Consider the following 14,382-nt stretch of genomic DNA (forward strand, 5'->3'; position numbering starts at 1 on the left):
GATAGTGGCTAGGGGTGGAAATGAACCCCAAAAAAGAGGTTTGGGGTTGACCCCCAACAGAACCATTGCAAAAGTTCTATGCCACTCCAGTGAGTTCGGTTTCCCCTTTCTCTTTGCTGCAAACGTCTGCTGGGAGAAAGGGGTCTCGGACTGTACTGGAGAGGACTTCCCTTCCACTTTTCTCCCTGATGGGGCTTACTGGGGCCAGGAGAAAGGGGGGGGGCACCAGGAAGGATTAAATGGCTACCAAAAACTTAACTGTTGGTTTCATTTCCCTCTGTTTTGAAGGTGGGGGAAGCAAAACCAAGGGTTAAATGGCTGCCAACCAGCCATTTAAACCTAACAGTTCACCGGTGGATCCCATGCGGTTCAGCTGTCAGGTTTAAATAGCTGGCCCTGAACACCTGAATCAAACTGTTCAGTGGAACAACAAATCAAAATCAGAGTCCAGAGGCACCTTTAAGATTTATTCAAGACCTGAGCTTTCAAGTGCAAGCACTCTTCCTCAGACTATAAAATGACCATCATGACAGTGGGAATACATAAGCAAAAGCTCAGGGGAAGCATCTTCCCTGAGCTTCAGTTTGGGGACTCCAAACTGTCCCAAATTTGGCCTGAATTTTGGTTCATGAGCTGGTTTGTGCTCATCCCTAAGAGTGGCCTCCGTTAGAAAACTGCCCTGCATTCTGAGGTATAAGCTGTGGCCAAAGTTGAAGGCAGCCTGGGCTTGCACATTTTCCCTCAAAAGAAGACTGGGAAATCTGCTCTGCTTTGCCCATTTGGGACCTAGCCAACGTGTCTCCCCTTTGCACTGAAATTTGAAATGAACTTTTGCACTGCTTGCTCAGAACAAATGGTAACTGATATTGCAGAGCATCCGCAATATCCTTTTATTACTTGGAAAGTATATCAAAGAGCTTCTGCCAAAGTTGTTATTATTTCCTTATTTGGAAAGGAGTGAACAACTTGAGTCAGTTTTAAGAAATCATGGCAAGTTGAACTGAAAATGATGAAGGATGAGAAATTATGAATTAGGAAATGTTAAGTGAGTGGAATGCCTCCTATTAGTCCAACTCCAATTAACATGGGGGTTGACCAAGCTTCACAGAGGACTATTGTTACCCGCCACGAGCCTGTAGGGAGTGGCGGGAAATAAATTGAATAAATAAATAAATAAATAATAATAAAGCTCAGAATTCTGTGAAACCTGTACTCTGACATCAGCTTCATTTAGTCTCAAAAAAAGTATATTCCCCCCCCCCTGAAGTTATCGTGTCTTCACCCTTACTGCAGAGCACTTCCTATTTGCTAAGTATAATGACCTCCTTTGTGAGCCAGTTGGACGTAGGTTCAAGCCATCCTTCTTCCATCACAAGTATGACGTTCTTGCTTCTAAGGTTCTGTCTTCTGGCCCTACAGTGATCGCCTTGCCCTGCTCCAGGTCCGTTCCATCCTGCAGCACCTTGGCCTGGAAAGCACGTGTGATGACAGCATCATCGTGAAGGAAGTGTGTGCGGTGATTGCCCGACGTGCTGCTCAACTTTGTGGGGCAGGGATGGCAGCCGTGGTGGACAAAATCCGGGAGAACCGTGGGCTGGACTTCCTTAAGGTCACAGTCGGCGTGGATGGGACTCTCTACAAGCTTCATCCACAGTATGTTTGTCTACTAGAATGAGAGCTCACGTTGCCTTTTCTGTTCTTTGTGGGGATGATTTCCTTGCTGCTTTGGAAGAGATTTGGAGAGGGAAGGGGAATTATATCAGGAGCCAGGAGGAGGGGCTTCTTCACTCAGTTCTGCTCTGACAACATTCTTGGGTTGGGGTCCTCATTCCTCCACAATAAGCCAGCTGTGGGTGACCTTGGTCCAGTCATTGAGTGTCTGTTGTGGGGAGAGGAAGGGAAGGTGATTATAAACTGCTTTGAGACTCCTTCAGATAGTAAAAAGGTGGGGTACAAAAAACAGCTCTTCTTTTTAATTCAAGAGTGCCCAAGATTGTTTGTATAGTGTGGTTGTGGAATGCATGTCGTTTTACGTAGGAAGTGAAACACAGATGTGTGATAAATTTGTATTTTTCACAACCGGCAACCCTCCCAAGCCCCCTCTAGGCTAGAGTCCGTTCCATCCTCCTTCCCCTTTCAAACACCTCCTTGCGAACACAATTCAAATAGGCTTAAATACAAAGAAAGTCGAGATATAAAGGAATAGCTCATTTTTAAACCGGGAGATGAAGGTATCTGTTGACTTTCCAGGGCCGCTCTTGATTTCTTTCCCTTCTCTGCAGCTTCTCTTCCATAATGCAGGAGACGGTGAAGCAGCTCTCTCCCAAGTGCGAGGTAACCTTCCTCCAGTCGGAAGACGGCAGCGGCAAGGGAGCTGCGCTCATCACCGCTGTGGCATGCCGAATCCGGGAGGCCGGGCAGCACTAACCACCCGGGGTCCAGAGAGCCGAGCCCTTTGTTCGCCCCTGACCCCCCCTCACCACCAAAGGCGACTCCTTGCTTGGCTTCTACTCTGCAGACATCCACTCCTCAGACTCCAGCCTCTGTTTCTCCTCTTTAAAAACGTTCCTTGAGCTCTTCTGCATGCCGTATGAGCACATACCAACTAGAGCTTCAGTGGTGTTTGGGCATCTCCCTCCAGTCCCAAACCAACCTCTTTTACGTAGAGTTTGCATTGGACGACACCAGTCACCATCCTTACCCGGGTCTTCCATAAAAGCGGCAGGCAGTGAAGAAACTGTGCTGTCATTTTGCATGGACTGGGACAGATCTGATAGGCAAGTCTTGACACTGGCACAGCAGAAAATGCGGATTAAAAAAAAGTAAAAGGGAGCCAGAGCTTCCCAGGACTGTGTTGAAGGATCAAACTGCTGTTGTTTCTGTGAAAATCATGGTACCTATTTCTTTAAAAAAGGTGACAGGTTGTAGTGACTTTTGTGATAAGAATGCGTGTTGGAATATACAAATGTCTGTACAGGGAGAGTGGTGTATGCTGCTATTTGAAAGTACCTGTCAAATTGTGCTAAAGGTGCATCTTTAATCCAAATGGTTGAGCATGTGCTTGGAAATATTTGAGGACCCTCTTCCAGCTGGACCTTTCCCTTTTAGATTTAAACCTAACCCACGAGTGCCATACAGGTGCTTGTAGGAGGTCTGTCTGGAAGCTGTCTGGCTGCTCCTGTCTTCTGCTGCTGCTTCTGTAAAGTGAACCCCTTCCCCTGCCAAACAGAAGCCCTTCGCCTTTCCACAAGAGTACCATCTTTAATATGGAATGAGGGATAGCTTATTTTTGTCTGTGAAATAGCATTCTCTTACCTCACACGTGGCTTGACGCTCTAGAACCAGTTTCTCAAAAACTGTGTCGTCCCCCCTTCTCACTCACTTGTGTAGTTTCAGAGAGAGAAATGCAGGGATTCTGTGTGTAATGTTGTCAAGTTTTTGTGTGTGAGTGAAGAGAGCCAAGTATGTTGCAAAATAAATGTTTCTAAGGGGTGAAACTGGAGACTGGAATTAGGCGAGATGTTTTGAGGATGAATATTCAAGCCCGCATTTTTGAGGACCCTCTAAAGAAACTGGAAATGCTACTGAATTGTTGTTTCTGCTGCTTGAAGTTGCCGTTTCCCTCTGTGCAATCATTGAACTGTGCACGGCAGCCTTTGTTCCAGCGCTGCATGTACAAGCCTAATAAATGCCACACTGGGATTCTGGATCAAGTCCTCTATCCTAATGAACCATGGAAGTCCTGTTATCATAGTAGGGATAAGGCCCTAATATGCATTACATTTTTATGCATTTGGGAAAAATACCCTTCTGAGTTTTGTTCCCACAACAAAGGGATAACTATTTGTGCCTAGGCTCCCTGTCCATTTGTTTTCACTGCTGACTGTATTTATTTTATGGCCAACATAAATGTTGACTACTTGTTTCCACAGGAATAAGATTTAGGGTCTTGTCCTTTTCACAGCCTTCAATCCTACAACCTTTTAGAGATGAATACAATCTCTATGCTTGAGACCCACTGGAGGCCTGCCTCAGTGACAAAATATAGCTTGTGGGTAACTGTGGGAAGTAAGTCCTTCGGAGATATAAAGAAAGGGGTTGTTGTATTATTTTGAGTATTTTTTGAAATAGTTCTTAAAGTAATGTTCAAAGATCATTGCTAAGTAATTCTGTGTGGCTTTTGAGTTCTTATTTGATTAGTTTAGTTGTTATGAGGAAGAAGGAGTCATGGCCTTTGTGGGTGTTCAGCTGTGAGGAAAAAAAATTCTAATAAAATAGAAAATATTTTTGGTATCTATTTGAGCACAGGGTAGTGTATGACCTGTCAAGGTGCCTCAGAGAGCTCTCAGTTTGAACAGAGAATTTTCCCTATCTATTTTTTTATGTGTATGTATATATTTATATGGCTTGGAATAACTAAAGTACCAAAAGAATCTCTCCAGTCTGCTGGGAGTACAGATTCAGGTTTAAAGTACATTTCCCTCCCATCTCTGTTCTTTTTTAATTTAAAATGGTTGCATATTTTATTTAAAAAAAAGCTTCAGAGTTGCAATAAAGATGAAAATTCTGAAATGCATTTCAAAATAATGAAATGGAAATCTGGTGTTGGACAAACATCAAGATTTTTTTTTATATAAAGAAGAAATGAACTAATCCAATACTAAGTTTTGTGTAACTATTGACCGGAAATAGCTTGCATCTGCTGAACTGAGAAACACAAATGTCTGATCTGTTGTATTCGGGGGAAAGCAAAGATAGTATACTTAAAACTTGACTATTAAGGGACTGTCAGACTGTACCTCTCCCTGAATTGCATTGTATTTCACCAACAATGAACGTTAGTGAATAGCAAATTTTATTTTTATAGTGACAGTTTATTAAAGGGAAAAAAAGAGAATAATAAAGTGTTGTGTGTGTCAGTTTGCATCTTAAACTGGTTGTGACCAATGCAGGTTTTGGGCAATGCCTGCCTTGACTTTTAAATCCTAAGAATAGTAGGGCTGGATCAGACCAAGAGACCTCCCAGCATTCTGTCTCCGTCAGCATCCAGCTTCTGAGAAACATGCATAAAGGTCAGGAATATGGCAGCTGTCAGGAGATCAGTGGTCATTCTGAGAGAGTTCAGGCTAGTCTTCATTTTGAGGTTGGACGATCCAGGAATCCCCGTACTTCACGTAGGCGACTAAAGTTCTGAATTCTGCAGAGCCAAGTCTGAAATGCAGATAAGGAAATGAGCACCAGGCGGTGCTGTTGTGCTTATAAATCGAATGAGGCTGCTCCCGCCTTCCTCCAGTTCAGGCCAAGCGTCACTTTCCTTGGTTTGCTTGTTCTGCTGTAAAGTTGCAGCCAATTTATGGCAACCTTGTAAGGTTCTCAAGGCAAGCTATATTGAGAAGTGGGTAGCTGATGCCTGCCTCTGTGTATAGTGACCCTGATGTCCTTGGTGGCCTCCCTTTCCAGGCCCACAATAATTTAAATTACTTCAACATGAGATAACTTACATTTCCAAAGACACATGCCATCAACAATGTATTTTGTTTTTACTTGTAACGGTCTGAATCTCAGTCAGAGAAAAAGGATTGAGAGGAAAGATGGCATGCAATTCTTCATTGAGACAAGTTGAGTCACTATTTCATTTGTATTAGAAATACAACCTCCTCCTTTCTCTTTCCCACATAACGTAAGCTGAGTGTGACCTACCCAAGGCTAGGTGGGAATCTGAGCACTGGTCTCCCCAATTGACTTTGACCCACACTCTTAACACAGGCTTTCGTGAAACCCTGGGGTTTCTTGATGGCCCTGAAAGGGTTTCCCAAATGGATGGGAGCTAATTAATTTTAATTCTTTTAAAAAAATGGTTAAACAGATTGGGTCATATATCGACTCTCCCCTGCCCCATTGGCCAATAATTGGCCTGGAGGAGGAGGGGCCCTGGATGGGCGTATACACGGTTATGCCTCCCAACCACGTTTAGCACGATTGCACCACTTCTATGGTTTTTCAAAGCCTGAAGTCTGTTTCTGAGGTTTCTCAATGATAAAAAAGTTTAGAAAGGCTTATTTAACAACTGTAGCACCTGCATACAAAACAAATCCCCAAATGCATTTCAGCACCCTGACCTGAAATGACTGGATCATCAGAATCGCCTCACATTCTATATTTGGTGAATGAGTATTTTTTCCTCCCACTCGTGCAGAGACAAAAAAAAAAAAGGAGGCCTTTCCCATATCTTCCATTCCTTTTTTTCTAGAGCTGCAAGTCTCAGGATACCCAAATCACCTTAATGTCCAGCATTTAAGGCACTGGCCTTTGACCCCCTCCCCCATAGCTAAGGACAGAAATATTCCCATGTCTTCCAGTTCTTCTCGAAATCTGTAGGCTCCAGGAGAACAAACTCACGTTAACTTCTGGTACATTGTGCATTTTGACAAGTTGAGTCACTATTTCATTTGTAATCCATAAGTTGAAAGAAGGGGCTTTAGGCAGAACTAAATATCCCAAGGGCAAAAAAAGGGGTAAGACAGTGGAGGGATGGCTCCTGTGAGATAAGTAAAGACCTCCAAGTCCCAGAGAAAGAAAGTGGAATTGGTAGCTTCTGTCCAGATGAAGAGGATGAAAGTGAACAGTTACATGATGCTACTTGGCAGCCGTGGGGGGCACTGCCCCTACTGGGAAATCCGGTGGAGCTTGAGCTCCACTGTCCTCCGGCAGTTTATGCCCCTGCTTCCATCCAAATACTAACCGGAGATGACCCTGCTTAGCTTCTGAGATCAGGCTAGCCTGAGCTACCCAGGTCAGGACCAATTTTCAAAGCATCTCTCAGGACCTGGAGGACAGAGAATCAGAGCTGCAGGAGGAAACCTCTGAATTACCTGTTATGACTCACATGCGGCATATTTAAGACACCTTCTGTTGTTCCGATTGCTTTCTTCCACGAGCTTCTTACAGCTTGATTGGCGAGTCCATCATGCCTGACGACCAGCACCCTTTAATAGAGGCTGAATGTGTGCCAATGGGTAGCAGAAGCTTTCCACGGCAGGGAAGTAAATAATATCCCATTAAGCATTTGTGAAACAGACAGCATGTTTTTCTCCAGGCAGTTGGCAACCCCAGCCTGAAGGGGGAACCCATGCTTTGCTCTCTCCGTTCTTCATGTGGGCTGCTCTAGATCATCCCTTAATTTTTCATTTTGCTAAGAAGAGAAAACATTCACTGCAGAGAGTGGGAGTCTTGCCATAACATACGCTTCAGCTGCTTTCAGAAGGTGTTGAAGCAAATGAGGACAATGCACTGTGCGGCTTGGAGGCTGTTTCTCACGTGGGACAAGAAATGAGATCTTTGGTGGTTATTGTGTTGAAGTATATTTAGTACTTCCTGGGAGAAAGAGTCCAGGTGTCATCCTGCATATTTTATACAAGCATATTTATCAGGGAGGAGATATGACTCAGGGGCAGAGCGTCTGCTTTGCATGCAGAAGATCCCGGTTTCAATTCCCGGTATCTCCAATTTATGGAGGGCCCGTCAGTGGGCAATGTGAACGAACTCTGTCTGAGGCCTTGGGGAGCTGCTGTCAATCCAAGTAAGTGGTACTGAGCTGGGTAGACCCCTGTACAGACTCAGAATAAGGCAGGTTCACTAGATGACTTGAATATGCAATAACAGACCCACCAAGGAGTCCTCTCAATTGCATTCCATTTGCCAGGTAATTGCCACCAGTCTGGACCATTTGCTATAATTTCTTGCAGCTTCCTCCGAATGAGAGGAGAGGAAGACGAAATGACCTCGGGGCACGGCAGTCCCAATGCTTCTGGGCCCCTAGCTCCCACATTCAGTCAGGCACCCTGACGGGTCAGCTGCAGGGCAGTTCGGGGGCACCCACCTTGCAGCCGAGCACCCTCCCTCCATGCTGCCTGGATCTCAGTGGCGACTCAATGGGAGCTTCCAGTCAGGGGCTGCACAATGGTTAGGGCCCCCAGCATGGCACCCCTTTCCAGCATGGGGCCTGGGGCAGCTGCATCAGATGCCTTGTGAGAGCACCTCTTGAAAAATGAACTCATGTACAGCAGAGCTACATCCGCCTTCCCCCCACCCTCTGGAGCGAGAGGTTTTTCTTATACAAAATGCATTTGAAAATGCCCAGCCAATGCTCCAAAGGTTGCATTCATTTGTGGATCAAGAGAAAAATGAAGGATATTAGCAGAGAGGGAAATTGCAGGCGTAGGGCCTGGCCTCCTATTTTCTCAGCAACTATTCATTTCCCAGTGGATGCAGGTGGGGGTCAGGAGTCACTTGTGCTGTTGCAAGACCCGAAAGCCTGTTTGCTGCTAAAATCCATTTTTTTCTCTTACACTGTTGCTCTGTGCCAACAAACCAGCTCCAGGGCGAAAGCTTTGGACAGCCTAAGAAATAAATGAAATGGCATGTGCGGCAAGGACCTTTGGGACTCAGATCACCGTGGATGTCTCCTGTGATGCAAGCTCCAATGGAATGAATGAATGGGCTGGCACCAGGGTCCCCGCCTCCATGAACCCTTAGGAGGGTCGGCGTTCTGTTTGTGGGTTCGGCACGACACGGGCAGTTTCTTCAGAAACAATGAGCTCTTTATTCAACACCAACTAGAAACATCAAACAAGTAACACAGCAACTCATGAACTTACATACATTTGCACAGGCCCACCAAGAGCTCTTAATGGAGCTATCTGATTGGTCCATCAGAATGTCCTGATACCAGACACTCATTGGCTGGATATGGATCCTTCATTGATGTACTGTAATCCTTGAGCATGCAGTCTGCATGCACAACACTGGGGAACACGTCTCTGTGCCAAACCAGCCAGAGATGCATGCAACGATTCCACTGCATTAGATAGGCCATGCTCCCGTTCAGCTGGTGACACCACCAGAACTCTTCTCCAGAGTGAAGCATAGCAAGGCGGGCCTTCTTATGATCCTCGCTGTCCTGTCTAGTCCAGCCTTGGAATGTTCACTCTCTGCCTGGTGGGTTAGCCTGATCCTGTCAGAGACTCTGTGACTTGAAGAAGAAGAGCTGTTTTTTTAGTACCCAAAAAGCATCTCAAAGCGGCTTACAATCACCTACTTTTCCTCTCCCCACAACAGACAACTTGTGAGGTAGGTGAGGCTGTAAGAGCTCTGAAAGAACTGTGACTGGCCCAAGGTCACCCAGCTGGCTGCATGTGGAGGAGGAGGGGAGAATCAAACCCAGTTCTCCAGATTAGAAGCCACCACTCTTAATTGCACCAAAAGAACTTTGTGGCTTGAGGCTGCCAGACTCAGAGACCACCTCAGACAGACCAAGAAAGAAGGTCATACAGTATATCACCTGTTATGACAACAAGCATGTTGCTTCAAAATTCTGTGGTCCTAATTGGGCTATTGCATCTTTCCATCCAGGGCGTATTCTACACACAATATATAATGCACTTTCAATGCACTTTAGAAGTAGATTATCCTGTTCTGCACAGGAAAATCCAGCTGGCAAAGCACATTGAAAGTGCATTATCCTATGTATGCAGAATGGGCTTATAAGTCTTCACCAGTCTTCTGTTGCTCCCTTGCCATGTAAGAACACACAGCACGGTAAGGAAACACAGCTGACTAGGTGCAGCAAGCCCATGGGAGAAAGGTCAGTTTGGAATCCCATCCCACCCCTCCCCCCCTTCCTCTAAAGATTGACAACACCAGTGTAGGAACATTGGCTAGCCAAAGACACATAAGCACTCAGATCAACATTCTTTGCTAAATCCTTGGCCAATACAATCTGAACCCTGTGGCTTTAATCAGTCATGCAATCAAAGCCCAGGTGCATGTCTCGTATTATATATTCTTTTGCTTCTTTTGATCACAAGCAGTAAGCTATGTTGGATCCTCATTCTGCCCTTTGCCTCCTGGAAGCCCTGCTAAACTCGTGTCCAACTCTAGCTTCTGTGAGCCATGACAGCAAAATGAGACACCTTCAGAGACAGTGTATTTCCAAGTCCCAGAGGCTAAGGGATGCATTTCTCTGGTGGATTGTTGCTGAAAACAACGAACTAGACAACCCTTTGGTCTTCTCCTGCCAGGCAGCTCTTATGAAATAGAACTGAGGGTTGACTGAATGTTTCCCAGCTTATGTGCTGGGAATGCTTCAAAATGTGTGCTTGGAAAATTCGTTTCCGCAGGTCCTTTTGGTCAGAAGTGCATGGAGAGTTCTTTGCTTGTCCCTCTGTTGCAAGATGACCCAACTGAAATCAAAAGTGGCTTAAAGGGAGAAGGAGTTTTCCAAATACACACCCCCTCCTGCCTTTCTGGACTGCTGCTATTTGCCTGGTTGAAGAAACAAGTCAGGAAAAGGATGTGTGTGTGTGTGTGTGTGTGTGGGTAGGGGGGCAATCCCTCCCCCTATACACTAAGGTCCCAATCTTAATTGTCCTCTCCCCATGTCTGGAATTTTGAGCATGTTAGGCATTTCCTAACATGTAGCTAAGCCCCCTGGGTGATAATTCTGCACCCAGTCCCAGCTTCTGTAGTGGTGCATTTCCCCCTGCCACAGTTATCATAGCCTGGAATTTCTTCATAAACTCATCTGGGTTGGCCTGGAGGCTGAAAACAAGACCAGAAGACAGCAGCATAATACAAAAGAAATAGTAGGGGGGGGGGACTATCTCCAAATTGTCAGATGGTGCAAAGCAACAAGTTTTCTCTGGCTTCATTTTGGTGGCCTCTGGCCTTCTGGGCAAAGTTTGCCTGAATTTGCAAGTGGAGTGTGGAGTCTGCAAACTTTTGCAATATAGATCTCTCCTAAAGTTCCTGGGAATGCTGCTATCTCTTGGCGTCATCCCTCCTTACTAAATATTGCATGTTCCCTGCGCGCTCCCTGGCTTCATTTAAACTTCAATGTTGCTGCAAGGTTTTGGAGCATGACAGAAATTTGGACTCGGGAATGGGGTTCTTTTAAAAAAAAATTATTTCTGAAGACCGGAGGCATTCTCTGTTTGAGCTATTCTGGTCTCTTCTAATCTAATGATGCTGTTTGATCTCTCCTCTGACTGTGTTGTCCGGGCATCTTCTCTGAGCTGTGTTAGGAGGGAGGGAAGAGATCTAGTCTTGCGGGAGTCTTTTCCCCCCATATGCATATGATTCCAAGTTAGGCAGCAAACTAATTGCTGTCTCTCTCTGAAGTTTTCTGCAGCTTTCCACACATTGACATGAATGCTTCCAGCCTTAAAGATGCTCCCAGCACTGTCTTGTGGGGGTACACATGGGAAGGAGGTTCCCAGCCCCCCACCCCCATCAGCACTTGAGCACTAATGTAGAAGAATGTCACATTCTTTATTTTGTTTCTTCCCCACCTAACCAGTGAAGGTGGTTAGACTGAGAGCATGTGATGGGTTCTGGTCTCTCTTTGAAGAAGAGCTGGTTTTTATACCCTGCTTTCCACTATAAAGCAGCTTTCAATCCCCTTCCCTTCCTCTCCCCATAAGTGGCACCTTGTGAGGTATGTGGAGCTGAGAGAGCTCTGACAGAGCTGCTGTGTGAGAACAGCTCTAACAAGACTGTAACTAGCCCAAGGTTACCCAGCTCACTGTATGTGGAGGAACAGGGAATCAACCTGGGTCTTTGTGTGTGTGTTCGGAGGCTCCCTTCCCTTAGGGGTCAGGTAGAATTGACAGGTCCCTCCTGATCACTGGTGGGGGATGGGGTGGTAGGGTTACCAGCTCTGAGTTGGAGAACTCCTCAGACTTTGGGGGTGAAACTTGGGGAGGACAGGGAGCTCAGTGGGGTACAATGCCATAGAGTCCACCCTCCAAAGCATCCGTTTTCTCTGGGGAACTGATGTCTGTTGCCTGGTGATGAGCTGAAATTCCTTTCTTAGGGTCAGGCTATCGGAAAAGCAGACCGCAAGATAATAAGCCAAGTTTAGAAGTAATTCTAAGGAAGGTCTGTCATAAGTTTGGGGTTCAGTCATGTGACAAGCACACTGTAGGAACAGTCAGTGCAATCCTTCATTACTGGACAAACCCATTTTTTTTCTTACTTCCTTTAAGGCTCTTGAACTGTTATGGCCCTCAGCTCCTCCCCTTTAGCCAGCAGGGATCCTGTGAAAACTCCCATCTTCCGTGATCCAGATGAGGCTTTAAAGCTGGGGTAGTCAAACTGCGGCCCTCCAGATGTCCATGGACTACTATTCCCAGGAGCCCCTGCCAGCGAATGCTGGCAGGGGCTCATGGGAATTGTAGTCCATGGACATCTGGAGGGCCGCAGTTTGACTACCCCTGCTTTAAAGGAACATAACCAGTGTAAGGTCAGCCTGTGGAGAAGATGCCTACATTGATAGAAATTGGTGGGAGCCGTTCAAAGCACTGTTTGCTCCCATCTGGTGCAGCTTGTATTTTCTTTCTCCCTGTACACAGTGGGATTCAGTTCTTGGTATGTTTCCACTGTGCCTTTCTTTCTCCCTAAACTGGCAACCCAGATAGGAGATTAGGAGTGAGCCCCAGGCAGTTATGAATTTGACTTTGGTTTCAAAGCCCTTCCTGCAATAGGAGTGCGGCGTAATTGTGGTTCTTGCTAAGCGGCTTTTGGTTTTCCCGAGCGAATGACCTTCAGTTTTTGATTGAGGAAAGCAGGTAGTCTTTCTGTGAGGTTAGTCTGCTAGCAAACAAACTGCATGCCTCAAAGGGGGAGGGTCTCGTGATATATTTTAAAGCGATCCTGTCCCTTTATGAGAAGCTCAAGGGGGTATTATTTACCAGGTGGTGCCCTTTACCTCCATGCCACTAAAAGCCACACATTAAATGTTTATTAAAGGAACAGGATATTTCCCCCAGGCTTGTTGGCAACCGTATTAAGGTCCCAGTTCAAATGGTCTCCGAAACAGCTGTGTCTAATAGGCTATATATACAACTGGAGCAGAACCGTACCTATGCATGGCTTGAATGTTAGTCCCAAAGCATGGGAACAACCCCTGAACAAACCCTTTGTGTCCATGCGTATATACTTATACACATGTGCCAGGGTTGACAGCAGCCTGGGAGATTTGTTTCTTACTAGCACACACAAGCAGATAGTTTTCTGCTGTGTTATGCAACTTGTAAAGGTAAAGGTATCCCCTGTGCAAGCACCAAGTCATGTCTGACCCTTGGGGTGATGCCCTCTAGTGTTTTCATGGCAGACTCAATATGGGGTGGTTTGCCAGTGCCTTCCCCAGTCATTACCGTTTACCCCCCAGCAAGCTGGGTACTCATTTTACCGACCTTGGAAGGATGGAAGGCTGAGTCAACCTTGAGCCAGCTGCTGGGATCGAACACCCAACCTCATGGGCAGACAGCTTCAGACAGCATGTTGCTGCCTTACCACTCTGCACCACAAGAGGCTCTTTATGCAACTTGAGTACTCTGCTAACCAAAGCATTCCCATAGCAATGTCATCAGAGCTGGCAGGGGCTCCTGGGAATTGTAGTCCATGGACATCTGGAGGGCCGCAGTTTGACTACCCCTGCTCTAGAAATTCCCTCAATCTTTATGGTATAAGCCATAGAGATTATGGTAAATCCCTAAAGCACTGCAGATGCTCCAATGTCACTTCTGGGTAATCTCACAAATAAGGTAACAGCATCTGCTATGCCCTCTCTCCCCAATTTTTCTCACAGGGCTCACTTGATCAAGTGTAGGCAATTGAGGGAAAGGAACAGGAATTCACTTGCCACTAGTAAGCATCTTGTGAACCTTGCATGTGTGCTAGAGACCTGATGCATCTGCTCCCCTTTGGGGGGAGGGCTAAAACTGGAAGCAGCCTCCCCATCAAAATGTCTTCTTAGGCATCTCCAAACTCTCCCCACGAAGCACAGCAGGGTCAGCCATTTATCAGGGATAAGTAGCATGAAGCCGGCTCTTTCCCTATGAAAAAGGTTCTATTGGAGCACATCTCTCTCTGGTGCTGCTGGAGAAGCCGGAGGAAGGCTTTGGAGCCGGAAGATTTCATCAGCAGCCTGTCATTCTGGCCTGGGGTCTTTAGCCTTCCTGGCAATGGAAACGGCTCTCCCGTCTTGCCAAGCATTGCTCTGAACACCCTGCAAAAATAAGCCATCCTTGGCAATCCATCAGAAGAAAATGTGAGTGGACAGAAAAATATACGGGTTGCCATTTGGCCTTGGAGGGAATCGCAGGGCTGCTTGTCATCCCACTCTGCCGGGACTGAGAAGCGAAGAGTGAGGTCTTCTGCACAAGGGGATGGGGGAGGGAACGAAAGGAGACAGACAGCCTACCAGGCAAATAAAACATCTGCATTAAGTGATTCTCTCTCCCCCCGCCCCACATTCCACATTGCTTTTCTTCTCCAGGGAGGTATCAGCACTTGAACAGGGTAAGTGGCTCTTTAAATCCT

At 46.1% G+C, this 14,382-nt stretch overlaps 1 protein-coding gene and 1 non-coding gene across 2 annotated transcripts in view; both read left to right on the top strand.

Moving 5' to 3' along the window:
* LOC143821450 (hexokinase-2) overlaps nt 1-4,909 on the top strand; it is a 42,194-nt gene extending 37,285 nt beyond the window's left edge. Inside the window, exons 17-18 of the mRNA XM_077305405.1 lie at nt 1,420-1,653; nt 2,283-4,909. Coding sequence (XP_077161520.1) covers nt 1,420-1,653; nt 2,283-2,427 — 379 coding nt within the window. The 3' untranslated portion in view covers nt 2,428-4,909. The remainder of the gene's footprint in view (nt 1-1,419; nt 1,654-2,282) is intronic.
* Nucleotides 4,910-7,433: 2,524 nt separating this feature from the next.
* On the top strand, nt 7,434-7,505 carry TRNAA-UGC (transfer RNA alanine (anticodon UGC)). Its single transcript has one exon. It is a non-coding gene; the product is annotated as a tRNA-Ala (tRNA).
* Nucleotides 7,506-14,382: the final 6,877 nt, after the last annotated feature.

The sequence above is a fragment of the Paroedura picta genome, chromosome 12, assembly GCF_049243985.1.
Source record: "Paroedura picta isolate Pp20150507F chromosome 12, Ppicta_v3.0, whole genome shotgun sequence".
In the NCBI taxonomy this organism is placed as follows: Eukaryota; Metazoa; Chordata; class Lepidosauria; order Squamata; family Gekkonidae; genus Paroedura; species Paroedura picta.